The sequence below is a fragment of the Silurus aristotelis genome (assembly GCF_946808225.1).
Source record: "Silurus aristotelis genome assembly, chromosome: 16".
Classification (NCBI taxonomy): domain Eukaryota; kingdom Metazoa; phylum Chordata; class Actinopteri; order Siluriformes; family Siluridae; genus Silurus; species Silurus aristotelis.
The window spans coordinates 2,809,461-2,831,162 of record NC_139589.1 but is presented as its reverse complement, the minus strand read 5'-3'; the positions used below and the strand labels follow the sequence as shown (position 1 = coordinate 2,831,162).

The 21,702-nt window shown below is 36.7% G+C and overlaps 2 protein-coding genes across 3 annotated transcripts in view; one reads left to right on the top strand and one right to left on the bottom strand.

The window, feature by feature from the left end:
* Window positions 1-145: 145 nt before the first annotated feature.
* Window positions 146-21,702, top strand: part of LOC310739054 (uncharacterized protein) — a 30,968-nt gene continuing 9,411 nt past the window's right edge. The window contains exons 1-8 of one of the 2 annotated variants that reach the window (XM_083564657.1): window positions 146-3,138; window positions 3,229-3,321; window positions 3,451-5,733; window positions 5,908-5,997; window positions 16,982-17,062; window positions 17,184-17,273; window positions 17,388-17,408; window positions 17,684-17,866. In XM_083564657.1, the coding sequence (XP_083420783.1) occupies window positions 5,632-5,733; window positions 5,908-5,997; window positions 16,982-17,062; window positions 17,184-17,273; window positions 17,388-17,405 (381 nt within the window). In that variant the 5' untranslated portion in view covers window positions 146-3,138; window positions 3,229-3,321; window positions 3,451-5,631 and the 3' untranslated portion in view covers window positions 17,406-17,408; window positions 17,684-17,866. Of the gene's footprint in view, window positions 3,139-3,228; window positions 3,322-3,450; window positions 5,734-5,907; window positions 5,998-14,659; window positions 14,720-16,981; window positions 17,063-17,183; window positions 17,274-17,387; window positions 17,409-17,683; window positions 17,867-21,702 lie in introns of those variants that run through there. The other variant, XR_014537221.1, reaches the window with a different exon arrangement.
* LOC310739453 (craniofacial development protein 2-like) overlaps window positions 17,809-21,702 on the bottom strand; it is a gene marked incomplete at its 3' end in the record, with an annotated part of 32,782 nt that continues 28,888 nt past the window's right edge. The window contains exons 2-3 of the mRNA XM_083565379.1: window positions 19,493-20,771; window positions 17,809-17,823 (exon numbers count right to left, since the gene is read on the bottom strand). Of these exons, the coding sequence (XP_083421505.1) occupies window positions 17,809-17,823; window positions 19,493-20,758 (1,281 nt within the window). The 5' untranslated portion in view covers window positions 20,759-20,771. The remainder of the gene's footprint in view (window positions 17,824-19,492; window positions 20,772-21,702) is intronic.

Below are 21,702 nucleotides of genomic sequence, written 5' to 3'. Positions count from 1 at the left end.
TATTCCACCAAGTTAAAAGTTTTACTAATAAGTTATAACAGCATATATATACTACATACACACATGCATTTGAAAGTATTTAGACTCTCTTTCACTTTTTTTCAAATACACTATCTATCAATCAATCAATCAATCAATCTATCTATCTATCTATCTATCTATCTATCTATCTATCTATCTATCTATCTATCTATCTATCTATCTATCTATCTATCTATCTATCTATCTATCTATCTGATAACTAAAAAATCTAACAGCATTAAAGCAAATAATACTGTTTTATTCCTACGTATAGAAATTATAAGTCTTCTCCATAATGTTGTTATCTGTTGGAATAAACATGTTTGATGTGTTTAGTGGGATTGTGTTAGTTGGCATAAACGTGTCTGTATTGACTGTATTTGTTTTAATCAGGTGGACGCTGGAGGAGACGACGTGACACCTGAATTTGCAGTTCTGAATATATTAAAAACTTAAAATGTGATCATGTGTTCATGTAGTCTTTAGACTGGTTGAAACAAACAAACATACAAACCTACAAGGCCTCAGCATCATCAATGATAAAAAAAATTATATTGAAATTCTCTACATGTCTGTTAGGAGCGCCCTCTTGTGGCTGGTGGTGATATTGTTAAGTATATTTAATTACTTGTACTTTTATTACATAAATTAAATCAATCATTGTATAACATGCTAATAAATATGTCATACATTAAAGCACATAGAGGGCACTTCAACAAAACAAGAGAAAGTATAAGCATTTAAACTAAAAAAAGGGTGATTTATTTTACAGAATACTTTATTAATAACTCTTTTAAACAAGTTTACTAGAGAGAGCACGCATGTAGGACGTTTTGGAGACAAGGTGAAGGGAGGATTGGGATGGTTTGGACATGTGCAGAGAAGGGAAATTGGGTATATTTCGGGCTAAGCGCAAAAGAGAAAGACCAAGAAGGAGGTTTATGGATGTGGTGAGGGAAGGCATGCAGGTAGTTGGTTTTAAAGAGGCAGATGTAGAGAACAGGGGGGTATGGAGACGGATGATCACTAATGAGAGAAGCCAGAAGAAGAAGAAGAAGAGAAAGAAGAGGACTTTATGAATAACTTTGGGAATTTTTCCTGGGCTAGCAGCAGTTGCTTAGATAATAAACGGATTGTTTACTAAGGTAGTTAGCTTCAAGGTTACACGACATACATTTTTAGTGTGATAGTTTGCTTTCAATTGTTTGTTTACCATTATTGAACATTTGATTTGATAATCAGTACCTTTTCAACTTGAAATAAAAAACAACAACAACATGGATTTGCTGGTAGAGAAAAGCAGAACACTTTTGACAAAACAATTGTGAACGTGTAGTTTTGGGCTGTAGTTTGTCTCTGCAGGTTCTTCTTCTCTACAGTGTTTACACTCAACACTTGATACACTTTTGTTTCTTGCATTTGGAGTAACGTGACTTTGTAGTTTGGTAAATCTTGTCTTATGTCTTTTTTCCTTATGTCCTTAAATTATGTCATAAGCTGAGTAAGACTTTCACTGTATGGTGTAGACGACAATAAACCCTTGAATCTTCATTTTCAGAACATGCATATACAGTTATAAAGAGCCTGTTGGGCATCTGTAAATTAAATTGTTTAATAATTAAATAATTGTATAATAATATCATTGTAATCTTATAATATTTTGACTAATTATTAACTTTTTAAATAAACTTGTTATAAATGTATAGCAGTTGAATTCGGGACACAATCTGATCAAATTAAGTGCCAACCGCGCCCTCTTGTGGCCATATGTAATACAAAAAAGGTTTCATATATTTTATTTGCCACAAGAGAGCGCTGTTATCACTTAATTTAATTAGGTTAATTGCACAAACGTTAAATTAAAAGTACTCATTTGAGCACTTAAAACATTATTTTTTTTTACCTTTTTTTATATGTATTGGTTTAAATAAAATTTCAGCCCGTGAAGGTATCAACATTTCACAGCTCAACATCCAACTTTTTATATGTATATAGAAAGGATTTAAAGTTGTTCACAGGATAGAGAGTCATGAAGCGAGCATTAGTAAATCATGTTACTTTTTTAAAATTGTGATGAATGGGCTCAACCACCATTATTGTATTTAACTGGAAAGAACCTAGGCATTTGAAGATAATAGTGGCAGACCAGGGAATGATTGGAAAAAAAGAGCATTACACAGAAGGCAGGAGAAGGTATATAAAGCCTGTGTTGACTGTTTTTGAGTGTTTTGATGGAATTGCCTGGCTTTATTTCTGCTGAATAAAGGCTTCTTCTTCGACACCACAACCCTGGACACTCTCCATCACTTCATCTAACTCACTCCAGAATTTTTCTTTTCCCTCCATCTTACAGCCCATTAGTGGAGCATAAGCACTGATGACATTAATCATTACCCCTTTAACTTCACGATCATCACCCTATCAGAAACTCTCTTCACCTCCACTACACTCTTACTGTACTCTTCCTTCAGAATCACCCCTACACCATTTCTCTTTCCATCCACACCATGATAGAACAGTTTAAACACCTCCAATGTTCCTGGCGTTACTCCTTTTCCCTCCCAGTGTGTCGAGGGTGGTGACGGTGGTGAGGGTTGAGATGTGAAGAACTCGCAGGATGTGCAGTCAAAACATTAGTAGCTACATTTACATTGCAAACACACATGACCCGACTTTATGAAAAACAAGAAACCAACAGCTGTGGCTTTTATTACATAAAATCTTGATATATAATTGATATATAATTATAGCTGTGTAATATCTGTGTACATTTGTGTATTTTTTGTTTATTTGATTTGTCAGTAACTGGAAGGATAAAATGTGTGAAAATATTTTGAGGTTGGCTTGACAGAGTCCCTAAACAATAAAGGAGGGTGTTTCTAGGTGGTTGCTTTACAGTTCCAGCTGGTTGATTGGGTGATGTTTAGTGGTTTGTATGATATTCCTGACAGCTGCTGGGTGATTTGATATTCCACATGTTGGTTGATATGTTTCTCCATGGTCCTACCCATCGCAATCAAAAGCAGTCGTTTTTTGTTTTGCATCTGAGAGGAGGAATTTACTATTCAGAGCAAAAGCAAATGCTGGCCATGGTGGATTGTTGTGCTGGTGCAGTGTGTCTCAGGTGATTGTTGTGCTGGTGCAGTGTGTCTCAGGTGATTGTTGTGTTGGTGCAGTGTGTCTCAGGTGATTGTTGTGTTGGTGCAGTGTGTCTCAGGTGATTCATCGCCACTTCAAGATCTTGCGATTTCTGTAGACAACTCGCAGATCCCACCTCCGGTCGCTACACGCAACCTTGGGGTAACTATAGACAATCAACTGTCCTTTTTTTATTTTTTATGAGATTACTAATCTAACACACTTTTGTTGAACACACTGTGCATGTTCCTTTACAATATCAGGATAATTTGCCAATTTTAATCCTCACAGGTTGCTCAGGCGCTTGTTTGATCCCTCGTCATCTCGAGACTGGACGACTACAACTCACTCCTGTAAGCTCTGCCTCTGAGGGACATTCGACCTCTGCAACTGATCCAGAATGCAGCTGCATTTCTCTGGGTACAGGGAAAACATGCTTCAAGACTTTTCTGTTCTGGCTCTGAGGTGGTGGAACAAAAATCCATTTGATGTCCAAATCTCAAGTCTCTTGCAGCCTTCAAACAACGTCTAAAGACCGACATTTTGCTCTTCTAAGTAATTTCAGTACATAGCATCAGAGTTTTTTAGACTGATAGTATTATTTATTTATGTCCTAATGAACCAGTATTAGGATGTATTCACTGATAGACACGTGAAAGTAAGTTACTCTGTTTAAGGAAGTCTGCCAAACTCCGTAAATAAAAGTGTTTTTATACATCTGCCTGGAATTCACCTTTAAATGAGTTTTTAAGACCATGGGTTGAGGATGGCTAACTTCACACACAAAAGATCCTCAGGTAGAGACTTTGAAGAAGCTTGAGGATGCAGATGCTCCAGTTGTTCATCAGAGTTTTAGGATCAGCTTCAAAAGATTTAAAAGAATGTGCTGTGGCAAGAAAATCACAGCCGGGACAATGTTCATAAGCTCGTAAGTAATGATTTCTGTAAATATGATTACAATATAACGCTGTTGGTTTGAGTTTAACAACATAAAAGTGTTCAGGATTATAATATACCTAAACTATATAGACACGTGACTCTTCTTCGCTTGAACTAGGAGACACAAACCTGTTCCAGCATGCCAATGCCCCATGAACAAAGCCTGCTCAGTCTGGATATGATTTACATGAATTTACTATGCACTCTTTTGGGATGAACTGGGTCACTACATCAGGTTCTGATTTTACTAACACCCTTGTGTCTGAAGGAGCACAAATCTCCACAAACACTATCCAAAATCATGTTGAACATTTTCCCATAAGAGTGGAGGTTATTGTTACAGAAAATAGGGACTAAATGTGGAACTGACATTCCCAAAACAAAATTGGTGATTGTCAGTTTTCCACAAATGTATGTCTATATAGTGTAGATATAGTTATCATTACAGTCGTTATAATGATAGATAGATAGATTGTTTTTTTATTTGAATGTAATTAGTACGCATACGCATCCTGTCCAGCATACATAATCACGTTGTACGTCAATGGGAGGTGCTTTATATTTCCGCATTTAGCAGAATTCAACCGGTAGAATGGTAAGCCATCGAATTAATAAAGAAAATAATTCCTATACATTTTTATATTTACATACAGTGTGTACCTCAAATTCAATGTGTAAAGTCTAAACAATTTCATAAATGTCTATTACAATACCTAACATTCGCACAGCTACTTTATAAGGACAGCGTTTATTTGTTTAGCGATCGTAGAGTAGGTCCGGCCTCGCTCATAGTGAGCTGTATTTTTATTTTTATGTAAACAGATTTGACATAGGAGCCTTACATAGAAGTTAATTATCCACATTCAACAATTTAACATTTGCTGTTCAGGATGCAAGATAAACACGTTGATAAGATCAAACTTAGGCTTCATAACTCAGTCTTCCTGCTTCGTATATATAGCCGATAGTCCACAACCTAAATCTCGGTCAATATTAAGTAACTAATTATAATGAGTCCTAAAAATGAAACAGTAGAGCCCTAACTGACAATAAATAAGGTAAAAAACAGTGAAAAGTGAAACACAGTTAGACATTTTGCTGTGTGTGTTAAACATGCTATGCTAACTAATGCAAATGTAGCTGTTCGCACCGGAGACATTTCAGCAACCTGCGTTTGGTGCTAAAAGTCTCAGTTAGCATAGCATGTTTAGCAGTATAACCCTGTAAACAATAGCCATTATAATGAACCTTTATTTGTTGATAATAAGTTACATTTAATAAAAAGTCTGTAATATAACAAGTATAAAGCAGATAGAATGAAACTACATTTATAAATCAGTTTCCTTCATATCTTTAAACTCTTTGTACAACCTTTGATAACGTTTATATGTAGGTTTATTATAACTGCTTTCTACTTTATAGCTATTGGGTTGTATTGCTGTATTGATCCTACTGTAGGATCAACATGCAACAAGTAAATAATGTGTTCAGGAAAACTTAATCTAAATTTTTAATTAATGGGTGACACTACTGATGATTATAATGGTGTTTCAGGGGTCGTGTTTTTCCGGAGGAAGTGATGATGAAGAAAGGGAACCGTTGCTCACTGCTTCGGTTGAACATGAAAAACAGAAGGTAATCATGCAGTTTTTCATTAATTCTATTAGATAATAATATCCTTTTCAGATAATAGATTTTATTTATCAAATTATAAAACAATTAATCTAATATTAAAAGGAGACAGATTCTAATTTAATCCCACATGGGAATTTAAACATATTTCTGTCTCCTTTCCTCCATGTTTTATAGATTTCACTGCAGTGTGTCGACGACCCAGAGCCTATGAAGCCCATGGTGCATTATGAAGATGAGACCTTCCCAATGTACCATCATCCACCAGTGAGTTTCTTTCTTTATTTGCAATCTCTTAAAACTACATTGGGCTGCCTCTCTCTTTGTTTCTCTCTCTCTGCACAGATTTCTATTGACTGTATTTGTTTTTATTCAGGTGGAAGCTGAAGGAGAAAACCTGAAGTCTAAATTTTAACTTCTGAATAAAGTTTAATAATAAGAATTTAGTCTTAAGACTGGTTGAAACAAACAAACATACTGTACATTGTGAATACACTGGCATTTCTGTCATTTCATCAGGGATGTGAATGCAAAGGGCCACAGCATCATTACTTACCCAAATCATTACTCAGCTGCAGAGATGACAAATGTACACACATCCTTCACTCAAATAGAAGTACAGATACTCGTGTTTTAAAAGACTTAGGTCAAAGTTCTGACTACACTTTTTTTACTCAAGTTAAAATTAAAACGTTTGGGCTTTGACATGTTCTTCAGTAAAATGTAGTCATTATTACTACCCGTTTTAGTGTCATGTTGGTAACTGAACCTCACATCATATTAATATATAATAGAAAATACATTCAAATGTTTTTATCTAATGAATGTATTCAGGCTGAACAACATAGCAGAGAAAAGATGATGATGATCAGGTGATCAGGACTGTCTCTGTTATCAGTCATGTTTATATCGCTGACTCCCTCTGTCTCATCCACATCAACCCCATACTTCTTGTTGCCTTCTGCCACGCTCGTTGTTAGATTTGTAAACTAGTCTACATCTGTGGTGCGTGTGAGCCAGTAAATTATAATCCAATGGTAGATTGAAAAAGCCACGCAATGACAAGAAACATGTTGAAAACGGCACGCAATGAGAAGAAAAAATATTGATGATGTCACCAAATAGATTAAAACTAAGGTAACGAGTCTGGTTTGAAAATGTAAGAAGAAAGTACAGATGTTTGTGTAACATATGTATCGAGTGAAAGTAAAACGTTGTCAGAAAATAAATAATGAAGAAAGCATTGATACCAAAAAAAATAAAAAACGATTACAAAATTCCCAACATTTTTACACTAAGACATGTTTTACCCAGGACAAGTGTGGGAAATTGGCATAGCTGTCTAAATGTATTTATTTTTTATTTTTTTTTATAAAACACCATGCACTTCATAAAAATCTATAAAATGGAAATAAAATAAAAAAAATGTAAAAAGTTTTTTTTTTCTGGGTAGCCCAGTACTAGTCCACAGCCTGGTGTATGGGGCCTGGTTTATGCCTGGTGTATGGGGACCCCTGATTTAACAAATCACAATTTCATTTTTGCATAATGAAAAGCCTGATAGTGGTATAGAAATGAACCCTATTAATCCTAGATAACTGGCAAACATTTCCTGTGCACCATAAAAAAAAAAAAAACAACTAATTGACAGAGTCATTCTTAAGAAAACTGACAGATTTTATTTGCAAGACTAAACAGTGTTTATAAAATACATGTGGAATAAACACCTTTTGTTTCAAAATGCATAGAACACAATTTATTTAAATCGTTTTGCACAAGCGACTGAAAAAATACTGACTTGTAAACTAATGATCTAAGAAAAGAGGGACATACGTCTAATGTGTTCATTAGGGCTGTAAAAAAATACCCATTGGAATCCTTCCAAAAAAAGTTAAATAGGGTAAATTCAACACATTAATTTCTTTCTGAAGAATTTCTGAAAATCTTAATAGATTAATGTAAATTTGGGTTGAAATTGAATGGTGAATGAATTTCAATGATTTATTTCATTACACTAATCCGCCGTCCGGGAAAAATCCGGTCTTAAAATACCCTCTTGTACCCAGAGCTGATATTGTTGAGTAAAATTTAATTCCATGTACAATTATTACATAAAAGATATAATCAATCATTGTATTGCATGCTAATAAACATGATATACGATAAAGCACATAGAGGGGACTTCTTTACAGAAAACATTATTAATAACTCTGGGGATTTTTCATGGGATAGCAGCAGTTGCTCAGTTAGCTAATTGTTTACTTAGGAAGTTAGCTTGCAAGCAAAACAACTTAACTTTTTAGTGTGATAGCTTGCGTCCAGTTGTTTGTTTATCATGATTGTGCATTTGATTTGATGATTAGCAAGTTTTTCACTTTAAATAAAAAAATTAAACCAAAACAACAACAACATAAAAATTTAAGAAGTTATGAAAGACATGCTAATACAGGCAAAGCATGACTGGGTCAGCTAGCCAGCTAATGGTCACTGTTTTGTGTACAATAGATGAATAAACAGTAATGTTTATTACGGTTTTTTGGGTGTTTTGATGGAATTGCCTGGCTTTATTTCTGCTAAATAAAGGCTTCTTCAACCCTGGACACTCTCCATCACTTCATCTAACTCACTCCAGAATTTGTATTTCTTCTTCATCTCACAGCCCATTTGTGGAGCATAAGCACTGATAACATTAATCATCACCTCTTCAACTTCCAGCTTTACGTTCATCACTACAGAAACTCTCTTCACCTCCAATACACTCTTGCTGTAGTCTTCCTTCAGGATCACCCCTACACCATTTCTCTTTCCATCTACACCATGATAAAACAGTTTAAACCCACCTCCAATGTTCCTGGCCTTACTCGCTTTCCACTTGGTCTCCTGAACACACAACATATCCACCTTTCTCCTCTTTCTTCCTCTTCGTCATATCAGCTCCCTCTCTCCCTTTACCAGTCATAGTACCAACATTTAAAGTACCAACCCAAACCTTCACTCTCCTACACTTCTTCCCTCCCTTCACTTCTCTGTAGACATCTTCCTCCTCTTCTTCTCCTTATTCGGCCAACAGTAGTCCAATTTCCCCTGGTACCTGTTGGCAAAAAATACCTGTGGCGGTCGTTGGTTACCCGGGCCTCGACCGATCCGGTATGAATTTCTGGTTCGCGATTCGCATATTTGGTGTGGCACATGTTTTACGCTGGATGACACAATCCTCACCCTTTATCCCGGCTTGGGACCGGCACTAAGAGTACACTGGCTTGTTCAGCCCTAATGGCTGGTTCGTTATTAAATTTGTTAGTTTTGGTAATAATTGGCCACAACAGTTTCTTGCCGAGGCAAATTCTAATGACAATTTTTTTAGAATCCCTTTAATTTAATCTAGCTCCATTTTTAAGACCTCTTTAAAGAAACTGGAGATTTCTGCTTGAGTCTTTTCCCCACACTATGCTATGAAAAATAAATCAAAGGTCAGAGTTATGAAAACAGTAAGGTTGTAGGCGAGAGTATGAGAAATGATAATTGCTGCGACAGTGGTAAGGGTGGTGACAGCTGTGACGACGGTGAGGTGTGTTGAGGATGATGATGATAGTAAGTTGTGTTAAGGGTGGTGATGGATGTGTGGTTTGAGGTGTGTAGGAATTGCAGGATGTGCAGTCAAAACACAAGTAGTTGCATTTACATGATTTGACTTTATGACAAGCAAGAAACCAGAAGCTGTGGTTTTTATTTCTGTTAAACATTTTGATATGTAATTATAGCTGTGTTATATCTGTGTACATTTGTGTTTTTTTTGTTCAATTGCTTTGCCAGTAACAAGTGAAACTGGAAGGCTGTAATTTGTAAACTAATCTTAAGGTTGGCTTGACCCCTGAACAATAAAGGAGGGTGTTTCTAGGTGGTTTCTGCTTCTCTTTTTTTGTCTGGTTCCTCTCAACGTTTTATCCTCATACCATCTAAGGGAGTTTTTTCCTGCCACAGTCACCCCAGGCTGCTCATCGGGGATAAACACACATAGTTCCCTTAAATTCCTAAGTTCTGTAAAGCTGCTTTGAGACAATGTCCATTGTGAAAAACGCTATAGAAATAAACTTGATTTTGAACTTTATTTATCTTACCCCCAACAGCGCCACTGACCACACCATCTCTCAGAGTACGAGGAAAATATTCTTCAAGACTCTTCTCTTCTGGCACAGAGAAGGTGGAACAAACATCTATTTGATGTCCAATAGCTGAGTCTCTAGCAGCTTTTAAAAACATCTAAAGAGCAACCTCTTCCAACATTTTGTTCTTTTAAGTATATTTGTCCACAACAGAGTTTATTTCTAATTATATATTAGTGCTAAATCTAAAATCATAAACACACTGTCAGCTCACTGACACAGTCAGCCAACAGCTCACTGACAGTCAGCTCCTCTCCTAACCCTGTAAGCTTTACTTAGGGGCTTCTCTCTTTGCCTGTTTGTCGACTTCCCTGAACAAGCAAAACAAACAAACAAAAATGGACATGTAAGACATGCATAAGACCAATTCAGTTTAGAGTTGATGACTTGCAGAGTGCATATATCCAGTTTGCAGCATGCAAAAAATGAGAAGATTGAGATTATCTCTTCGCTGAAAATGAGACAGAGCAGCATCGCGACACAGATGAACCAGGAGACACAGACACATCTGATGAGTCTGATGAAGAGGTCGCCAGTGCTGAAGCTGCTTCTGCTCCTTCTGAAACATTAAAATCCAAAAGTGGTAACATCTGTTGGACCTCAGTACCTCCTGAATTACATGGCAGGGTAACTGCTGCAATTGTCATCAAAATGTACTTATGTCCACAATTCACAAAGATGCAGATGTGTCATCAGGAAGTGAGACAAAGCCCATACTTATCCTGGACTATAATAAAAACAAAGGAGGAGTGGACAACCTGGATAAGCTTACTGTCACCTATGGCCAGTGGTTGTGTTTTAGAACATCCTAGATGTGTCTGCATACAATGCATTTGTGTTGTGGCACCACATCCAGCTAGGGTGGACCTCAACCAAAAAAAAAAACAAGCGAAGAATGTTTCTTGAGGAGCTAGAAAGTTCCTTAGTCAAGACACCCATTGAGTGAAGCTAAGACGCAGCCATGGTTAGACAGCTGCAGAGTTCACCTAGCACTCTATCCATGCAATATGCAACTCAAGGAGCATCAGCACCAGCATCCTTCTCAGCCCGCCCTGCCTCAACATCAACCAACACAGCAACAGCCACAACCCCACTGAAGCCACCTGATTCTAAAAGAAAGAGGTGTCAGGTAAGACAAACATATTGTGCTTCTACTGAAAAAAATATCTCTGCAAGCTTTTGGCACACATGCATCTAAACACACACATACACATGTATGTTTTTGCAAACAAAGACTTTTTTTGGGGGCTAGTACTTGATTTGCTTGATTGGTTGTTGTTTGTTTGACTGCAAATCTATATGTTTTTTTATCATTACTAGTTTAATTTAGTATTTCTATTAAAGCTCTATTAAAAAAAAATAATAATTTTGCCTTTTTTTTGGAGTAAAAATATATGGGTCAAAATTGACCCGAACACCATAGATGTTACTATAGTTAATAATATTAAAATATTTTTTTTTTTTTTTTTTTTTTAATTTAGAAATGTTTTCTAATACCCCTCAGTAATAGTCAGGCAACATAACAATCTTTAATTTATTTATATAATTCTCTTGAGGTTCTATTTACACTTTTTTAAAATTGAAAACGAGAGGTATGCTATCAAATGAAAGGCCCAGGGGGCCACACTAAAAATATTAAAAGCAATATTTTCATGGGTAAGGAAACCTAACAAGGTAACCAAGCGGTAGGAAACAGATTGGATGATAAATAATAGTTTAGAGGGTATTTTATGACTGTTTTAAGACACGGGTCAAAACCGACCCGTTAACATGAGATAGTAACAGAAAGCTAACATAAGACGAAGGTTAAAGGTACGTGTATTTTCATGATACAGTACCAAGGAGATAAGTTTTTATTTTAAAGGGAACCACATTATCTCGAGTGTAGTGGAATGTTGATTCTAGACATTCCATAGCCCAGTTGAGCCCTGTGTTGATAACGGTTTTTAACTGATAAAACTTGTTGCAGTATCTAACGTGCATGCACGTGTTTAACACAATAACATGGTGAGGTATGCATGCTTTGACTGAGGTAGATTCAAAAACATGAGGTAATGATCTGAAATAACTTCAGATTGTGGAACTATGACAATATTTTAGATATTTTATCCAAATGTTAATATTAAATAGTCTGTCAACCAATATTATTTATTCCTACTGTATCTAAAATGGACACACTGTTTTTAGAAGGTCATCCTGAATATCAACGTTAATATTGAAATCACAGTCAGTTAATTACGTGTCTAAAGTAGCAGCTACAGTAGGTTTGAAATGATATTTGATAAAACCAGAATTGGCTTCTTGGGGTCTATAAATAATAATAAATGGAATTGACTGGACATTTATGTTTAGTTTTTTGTGTTGACGTTTGGATTATCATTATAAATTACTGTGACACCGCCTCTTCTGCCATTTAGACAGGACTGGTGTGTGTAAAACTTTACTCAGACTAGCCTAATTTAATGCTGGATAGATGCTAAGCTGAAAGAACTGTAAAAGTAGATTAACGCATTTTAGTTTCAGGTTTAGTTTAGTTTTAGGGCATCTTTATGTGAGCAAAAGGAGCTTAAACACAATACCTGCTTTTTAACAAGACAGTCTTTTTGTGCCTGAAATAATTTTCTTATTGGACCTATTACATAAACCCTGATTTCCCTCTGTATATGAGAAAGTTCTGCGTTCTTTACAGTAGAAAATAAATATTTATGTAATTGTTAAAGGAAAGACGTGTTGTTTATGTGTTTCTGTTCTGATGTGATCAGAGAACAAGAGAAAAAATCCTGGCAAAGTAAAAAGGTCTAAATTTTTCCTAAATGTTGTTACGTTACTAGTCTTACTATAGAACTAATAAATTTTTTCAGGAACATTGTAGTTTATGCAGTGCTTATGCTTAAAATTTAGCTCAGATTTTATTTCATTGGCCCCTGAAATGTGTCATCATGAATGTCCACATGCCTTAATTTGCCATGTCTATGACATGAAGCTTCACTGCTGGCTGTGTTCAATGATCTAAGATTCTGTTCTGATCTACTTAAAAGCTGACTAAATTTTTAACCTGTCCCAAATTCCCCTGTCCAGTCACCTGTCCCCCATTCTCAATTCCCATTTACTCATCCCAATCACCTGGCCCATTTCCATTACCTGAAATATTCTCATTAACCTGGTGTAGACACTTAGAACCTTAGTTTGGGATGAAGATTCACCTTCTATGCAGACAATGAGCCAGACACTCAGACATGCAAAGACAAGGACCTCCAAAGCTGTAGTGTCATACCCAACAATATAAAACTTCCCTTGGGTGTTTGTAAAAGGTATTAAGTGTACGTTTTTGTAAGATTTACAGTCTGTCTTTTCCGTGTAATATCATTAAGAAAGACTGGAGTTTGAACCTGGCTTATTACGTCTTGAAGAATGTTTGAACAAGATGAATAAAAAAGACAGGCAAATTTCTCTGTGCTTGATGCAGCTTGAAGAATCCTGTCTAGACCTTTTTTTTTTGGATCAGCTCTTTCCAGACAGTGAGGGATATGAGAGACATCTGACTGATCTGATATCTGACAGAAATCTTGGCACCAACAAGCAAAACCATAGTCAAAATAAGTGAGATAGCTAAGTCCTCTGTCAGTAAAAAAATATCCTGTATGACTGTTTATGAGTAATCAAGTCTCTCAGCTAGACATAATTCAGTTGTGAGTTAAAATCTAAATATTGACAAAAAAGTGTCATATGTTTGATTTATACTGTACTTCATCTGGAAAATGGACAAATGGACATTTTTAAACAATGAGTGTTCTAAGGTTTGATGAGTCCTCTGAACAAGTGTTATCAAGGGGAAAAACGGAGGCAAGAACAATGGAGGTGAATCAGCTGAGAGAAAAAATCTAAAAGTTTGATCAAATATTGTAGAGAAATGTACCGGTCCTAATAAAACATGATTTCTGCCTTGAAATATTTATGGTTCTAGTTTCTCTGAATGTTACAGAATAATTCATATTTAACGATGTTTTATGATGTGATATTATTTAATTTTTTTAGTGATCTGTGACCATGTTTATTCAGAATCTGGGGAAGACCTACTGCTAATTTGTGAATGACGATTAACAGCAAAGGATCATTTAAAAAGTAAAAGTTATGTCAAAATCTTACATCAAATCCGTATCACACTAATGAATAGTTGAATAAATATAATGAATAAATGAATTGTAATTATTAATTTTTTTTTACTTGTAATTGTTACCTAGATTTACTAATGCAAATCTTCCCCTATTATCATTAAACTAATGACTATGAATTGGTCTCATATTTTAGGTTACTATAGAGCTTAAGTATGAAAGGCATGCCCGAACTTTTTTACAGCAAATTTTTTTAAGGGGTGTGGTTTATACATGTGGTTTAAATACAGACTCCCACCTTCAACCTTTTAGTTGTTATTTATCCAGAGAGGAAATGGAAATGACTTGGAAAATCATTTTTTAAAGCGTTTGACTTGCTTCCCCTTCCAGACAGAGGAACGGATTTTCAGTGTCAAAGGAAGCTTAAAAATTGGAGACTCTTCAGCTGCTGATTGGAGTTCAAGGATTGTAACAATAAACTGTGGAAGCGGCGGCCAGTATGCTGTTCAAGAAACAATAGCTGAAATAAAAAAAAAAAAGATTACATATAGTTATAGTTATAATTAAAATAACAGCATAAATTAATTGTTTAAATTAATAATATCCAAACAAAATTGGATATTAATAATGTAGTGATAGTAGTGACAGATTGTTTTTTATTAACGATTTATTGACTGATTTTTTTCAATCCATCAGAGAACTAGCTGGCGCTAGGTAGGTTGTAAAACATTTCTAAGTGATTTTTTTTTCTTTTAATAAAATCTATTCCTGTATTTACGTCCTTAAAGCTTTAGAGTTTCATTAGGACACTTTTCATGACATCGTTTTTTTTTGTCCATTTGTTTAATGATTGAATTTGAGAAGTGGCAAGTTTTGTCTTTCTTTTAAAGTTGCGAGCAGATCTGATGCAGAAGATTGACATCATTGTCACTTAAAAAAATAAGGTCACTGAATGATAAAAAAAATAATTAAATCATAATTGCAATGAAATTGTTCTTTAAAACTTTTAACTTGTTAAAGTAACTTCTTGTAGAGTATGTTTTTGAAGTCATGGTCATTGTCTGGTTTATTTCTATAGGTGCTGTAATTTGTGCTTGTGTGTGTATGCGTTTTTTGTTGTTGTTTTTTTTAAGCTGATATATTATTACACATTGTTTTATTGCAAGTTTGTGAACAGATGTGTAAAAAACTGCATGATTATTGAACTTCTTCAATTCATCTTCAATTCATGCTTTTCAGCATGTAAGTTGCCTTTATTTATTTAATTTGCTTATTTTTTCCCCAACCACACTTATGACAAGAATCAGTGTAAAAATTCAAAAGATTTAAAAGAATGTGCTGTGGCATGTAAATGGCAGACTGGACAATGTTTTTGCTGTTGTGGTGCTGGTGTGGAGTGAATTCTGTAAATGTGACTAAAATATAATTGTAGATTAAAATCAAACAACTTAAATGTGTTCAAAAGCATAATATACCTTCACTATATAGACAACAGAATTGGGCCACCTGAAATTTCCAGACATATGTACTTCTTCCCCAAACTGCTTCTAAAAAGTTGGAAGCACACAACTGTACGTATTTGGATGTTGTCAAATACGGATTTCTCTTCACTTGTAGAAATGTAAACCTGTTCCAGCATGACAATGCCCCTGGTTCATAGTCAGCTTCATGAAGATAAGATTTATATGGGTTTTCATAGAAGATCGTGATTGACCTGCTATAGAGCTCTGACCTCAACCTTATTGAACACCTTTGGGATGAATGTGAATGCTGACTGAATCCCAGACGTCCGCACATCACCTACATCAGTATCTTTACCTTTACTAACACCATTGTGGCTGAATAAGTACAAATCTTCACAAGCACATTCAAAAACATTGCTGAACATCTTCCCAAAGGAGTGAAGTTTATAATAACAGCAAATGGGGACTAAATGTAGAATGCAACTTAAAAAAAAACACAAATGTGATTACAATCAGACGTAATACGTAAGCATTCTCATACAGTCCAGCATACGTAATCACGTCGTGTACGTCAAAGGGCAGAACTTAGTAAGTTGTGGACGTCGACGGATAAAATGGTAAGCCATTTGTAAAGTCGGTTCGTAAAGTCAAAACTATTTAACATAAATGTCTAAATGTATGCACGTAACATTCATGCAGACGCTTCATTAGGACATCCTTTATCTTTTTTAGCAAACGCAGAGAAGGTGCAGCCTCGCTCATAGCGTACATAGCGTAACTACAGATTTGACATAGTAGTTTAAATAGGAGTTAAATTCCTAGTTATTTTCTATCATTTTATAATATAAGTGAAAATGAACATTTTCTGTTCAGGATGCAAGTTAAATACGCAGACAAATTCTGATGCAATCCTAAGTGGGAATTTCAACATGGCTCGTTTAATAGTTTCCGGTACAATACGTAAACGACCCAATGCCTTTGAACGCCATGTTTTATTATGACTATGAAGCCCTTCTATTATCTCTCTACTCTTATAAATAAATTAGGCTGCCTCACACTCTCTTTAACCTAATCATGTCAATAATGTGGACTTTCCTAATGAATAGACATGAATCAGTGCAGGTGTGTCTGGTTAGTAAATTTTTAAATTACATTTCAACAAAGTAATTTAGTAAAAAAATAAAGAAAAATGAGCACTGGAGATATCAGCATTTCACAGCTAAACATCCTCGTCACGTTCAGCAGCGATAAACTTATATCCTGATAAATGTAAGTGCTGCTCCAGCGTATTGGAGCATTGCTAGATACTGTAGTTTTCAATTAACCAACCAGATAGCTATTAATGTACTAACCAGATTTTGTTTCCTAAAACACTGTTGGAAATGTAGATGTAGATGTGTTCAGTATCTACAAACATCTGAACAAACCTCACTGAAGTAAAGACAGTTGAGATGTGAATTATTTAATGTTACTGAATAATAATTATAATATATTAATTATAATGATGATTCAGGGGTCATGTTTGTCCCGAAGAAGCAGTGATGAAGAGAGGGAACATTTGTTCTCTGCTTCAGGTGAACATGAACAGGAGAAGGTAATTGTGCAGTTTTCCACAGATTCAATTAGTTAATAATAAAACAATTAATCTAATGTTAAAGGTGAAAGATTCTGATTGAATTCTACATGGGAATTTATTTTTCCTCTGTGTTTTATAGCTTTCGTTGCAGTGTGTAGACGACAAAACACCTTTAGATGCTATTGTGTATTATGGAGATAAAGCCTTCCCAATGCACCATCACTCACCTGTGAGTTTCTTTCTATAATCTCTGCTCTCTCTATTTCTCTCTCTTACTCTCTCCTTTTCTCTTTCTCTTTCTCTTTCTCTTTTTTTTAAATTTGCTTCCTAATTTTTCCACCAGGTAAGCAGGTTTTACTAATACAGAATGTTACAACAGCAAATATGTATACTACATATATATATATATATATATATATATATATATATATATATATATATATATATATATATATATATATATATATATATATATATATATTATACTGCATATAAATACTATAATATAAAAAATGAATTATAACAGAATTAAGGCAAATACTGTTTACTTCTACATATAAAATGTAACTCTCTTAGAGTTTAGTGTGATTGTATTAGTCATCATAAAAACCATATTGACTGCTTTTTTGTTTTAATTCAGGTGGAAGTTGGAGAAGACGTCTGAATAGAGTTTTATAATAAAAACATATATACAACCTCCTGTCTAACATTTATTTAGCATCACTACATCCATATGTCATGTAGTTCTAAGACTGTTTGGTGGGTCAGTGTGGAGTCAGCTGTAAAAACATTTATAAAAATAAAAAAAAAATTTAAGCCCTATTCGGACTGGATTATTTTTACACAGAAATATGGGGTTATGTAAATATTAACGGTGCATCTATTAGATTTTAGTTTGGTCTAAAATGATCATGCCAGTTTTAAAGTAATCAAATCTTCTTCTTCTTCTTCTTCTTCTTCTTCTTCTTCTTTCGGCTGCTCCCATTAGGGGTCGCCACAGCGGATCATCCGTCTCCATACCACCCTGTCCTCTACATCTGCCTCTTTTACACCAACTACTTGCATGTCTTCCCTCACCACATCCATGAACCTCCTCCTTGGCCTTCCTCTTTTCCTCCTACCTGGTGGCTCCATCTTCAGCATTTTTCTACCAATATAATTCATGTCCCTCCTCTGCACATGTCCAAACCATCTCAATCTCGCCTCCCTCACCTTGTCACCAAAACATCCTACATGTGCTGTCCCTCTAATAAACTCATTTCTAATCTTGTCCATCCTCGTCACTCCCAACGAAAACCTTAACATCTTAAGCTCTGCTACCTCCAGCTCCACCTCCTGTCTTTTACTCAATGCCACTGTCTCTAATCCATACAACATCGCAGGTCTCACCACAGTCCTATAAACTTTCCCTTTCATTCTTGCAGATACCCTACTATCACAAATCACTCCTGTCACTCTTCTCCACCCACTCCACCCTGCCTGCACTCTTTTCTTTACTTCTCTAACACACTCTCCATTACTTTGCACTGTTGACCCCAGGTACCTGAACTCCTCCACCTTCTCCACCTCTTCTCCCTGCAACCGCATCACTCCACTGCCCTCCCTCTCATTCACACACATGTACTCTGTCTTACTCCTACTGACTTTCATTCCCCTTCTCTCAAGCGCATATCTCCACCTCTCCAGGCTCTTCTCAACCTGCTCTCTACTCTCACCACAAATCACAATATCATCTGCAAACATCATAGTCCAGGGAGACTCCTGTCTGACCTCGTCCGTCAACCTGTCCATCACCACTGCAAACAGGAAAGGGTCTAGGGCCGATCCTTGATGCAGTCCAACCTTCACCCTGAACCAGTCTGTCGTACCTACTGCACACTTTACTGCCGTCACACTGTCCTCATACATGTCCTGCACCACCCTCACATACTTCTCTGACACACCTGACTTCCTCATACAATACCACAACTCCTCTCTCGGCACCCTGTCATACGCTTTCTCTAAATCCACAAATACACAATGCAGCTCCTTCTGTCCTTCTCTATACTTCTCCATCAACATCCTCAAAGCAAATAAGGCATCGGTGGTGCTCTTCCTCGGCATGAAACCATACTGTTGCTCACAGATGGTCACCTCTTCTCTCAGCCTGGCTTCCACTACTCTTTCCCATAACTTCATGGTGTGACTGATCAACTTAATTCCCCTGTAGTTACTGCAGGTCTGCACATCTCCCTTATTCTTAAAGATCGGTACCAGCACACTCCTTCTCCATTCCTCAGGCATCCTCTCCCCTTCCAGAATCCTGTTAAACAATCTGGTTAAAAACTCCACTGCCATCTCTCCTAAACATCTCCACGCTTCTACCGGTATGTCATCTGGTCCAACCGACTTTCCATTCTTCATCCTCTTAATCGCTGCTCTCACTTCCTCCTTACTTATCCTATCTACATCCTGCTTCACCAACTCCACATCCTCCAACCTTCTCTCTCTCTGATTTTCCTCATTCATCAGCTGCTCAAAATACTCCCTCCACCTTCTCAACACACTCTCCTCATTAGTCAACACATTTCCCTCTCCATCCTTTATTGCTCTAACTTGCAGTACATCCTTCCCAGCTCGGTCCCTCTGCCTGGCCAATCGGTATAAATCCTTTTCTCCTTCCTTAGTGTCCAACCTCTTATACAGCTCCTCATATGCCTTTTCCTTGGCTTTCGCCACATCCCTTTTTACCTGCTGCCGAATCTCCTTGTACTCCTGCCTACTTTTCTCATCACTCTGTCGATCCCACTTCTGTTTTGCCAACCTCTTTCTCCTTCTGCTCTCCTGCACTTCCTCATTCCACCACCACGTCTCCTTGTCTTGCTTTCTATTTCCAGATGTCACACCAAGTACTTTTCTAGCTGCCTCCCTCATCACTCCTGCAGTAGTTGCCCAATCATCCGGCACCTCTTCACCACCACCAACCCCCTGTCTGACCTCTTCCCTGAACCTCACACTACACTCTTCCTCCTTCAATTTCCACCATCTTATTCTTCTTTCAATCCTTACTTTCCTCCTCTTCTTCTTCGCCTCCAAAACCATCCTACAGACCACCATCCGATGCTGTCTAGCTACACTGTCCCCCGCCAACACCTTACAGTCTCCAATCTCCTTCAGGTTGCATCTCCTACACAGAACATAATCCACCTGTGTGCACCTTCCTCCACTCTTATACATCACCCTATGATCCTCCTTCTTCTTAAAATACGTGTTCACCACTGCCATTTCCATCCTTTTAGCAAAATCTACCACCATCTGCCCTTCCACATTCCTCTCCTTAAAACCATACCTACCCATCACCTCCTCATCACCTCTGTTCCCTTCACCTACATGCCCATTAAAGTCTGCCCCAATCACCAATCGTTCTTTCCTAGGTACACCATCTACCACTTCATCTAATTCACTCCAGAATCTTTCCTTCTCCTCCATCTCACAGCCAACTTGTGGAGCATAGGCACTGATGACATTTATCATCATCCCTTCAACCTCCACCTTCACGATCATCACCCTATCAGAAACTCTCTTCACCTCCAATACACTCTTACTGTACTCTTCCTTCAGAATCACCCCTACACCATTTCTCTTTCCATCCACACCATGATAAAACAGTTTAAACCCACCTCCAATGTTCCTGGCCTTACTCCCTTTCCACTTGGTCTCCTGAACACACAGCATATCTACCTTTCTCCTCTCCATCATATCAGCTACCTCTCTCCCTTTACCCGTCATAGTACCAACATTTAAAGTACCAACCCGAACCTCTACTCTCCTACACTGCTCCTTTTCCTGCCGTCTCTGTAGACGCCTTCCTCCTCTCCTTCGGCCAACAGTAGCCCAATTTCCACCGGTACCCTGTCGGCTAACGATACCTGTGGCGGTCGTTGTTAACCCAGGCCTCGACCGATCCGGTATGAAATTCTCATTTGTGATCCGCATATTTGATTTGGCACGTTTTACGCTGGATGCCCTTCCTAACGCAACCCTCCCCATTTACCCGGGCTTGGGACCGGCACTAAGAGTGCACTGGCTTGTGCCCCCCTAATGGCTGGGTTTTTTAAAGTAATCAAATGGACCTGTAGAAATGACCAGAGGGAATATATTCATAAAAATCTTGTAGAATTAACAAGATCTCATTTTTTCTTTAGTATAAATAGTTTTTGGGGACCCCTGATTAAACAATTCACAAAAGCAAAAGGTTTTATTTTTATTTTTGCCTAATTTAAATCCTGATGTTGGTACAGAAATTAACCCCAAAGACCCAATGACACTCGAGAACCACAGAGATACAAGTGACGGAAACACTACTGACTTTTGATCTACTGGTTCAAAAAAAGTTAAACATATCTAATCTGTTCATTAGGTCTGTAAAACACACGCATTAACATCTACTCAAACCGTTCCACGAATAATAAATGGATAAATAAAAACATAAATTGTGCTATAATTATATATTTAAAACAAATTCGGAATAGATGATTGCATGTAAATTTAGGTTAAAAATATATGGTGATCAATTCCAATGATTTCTTTTATTACACTCATTTGCCATTCAAACTCAGTGTTAAACACGCCCTCTTGTGACCAGAGAATATATTATTGAGTCCCATTTAATTCCACCT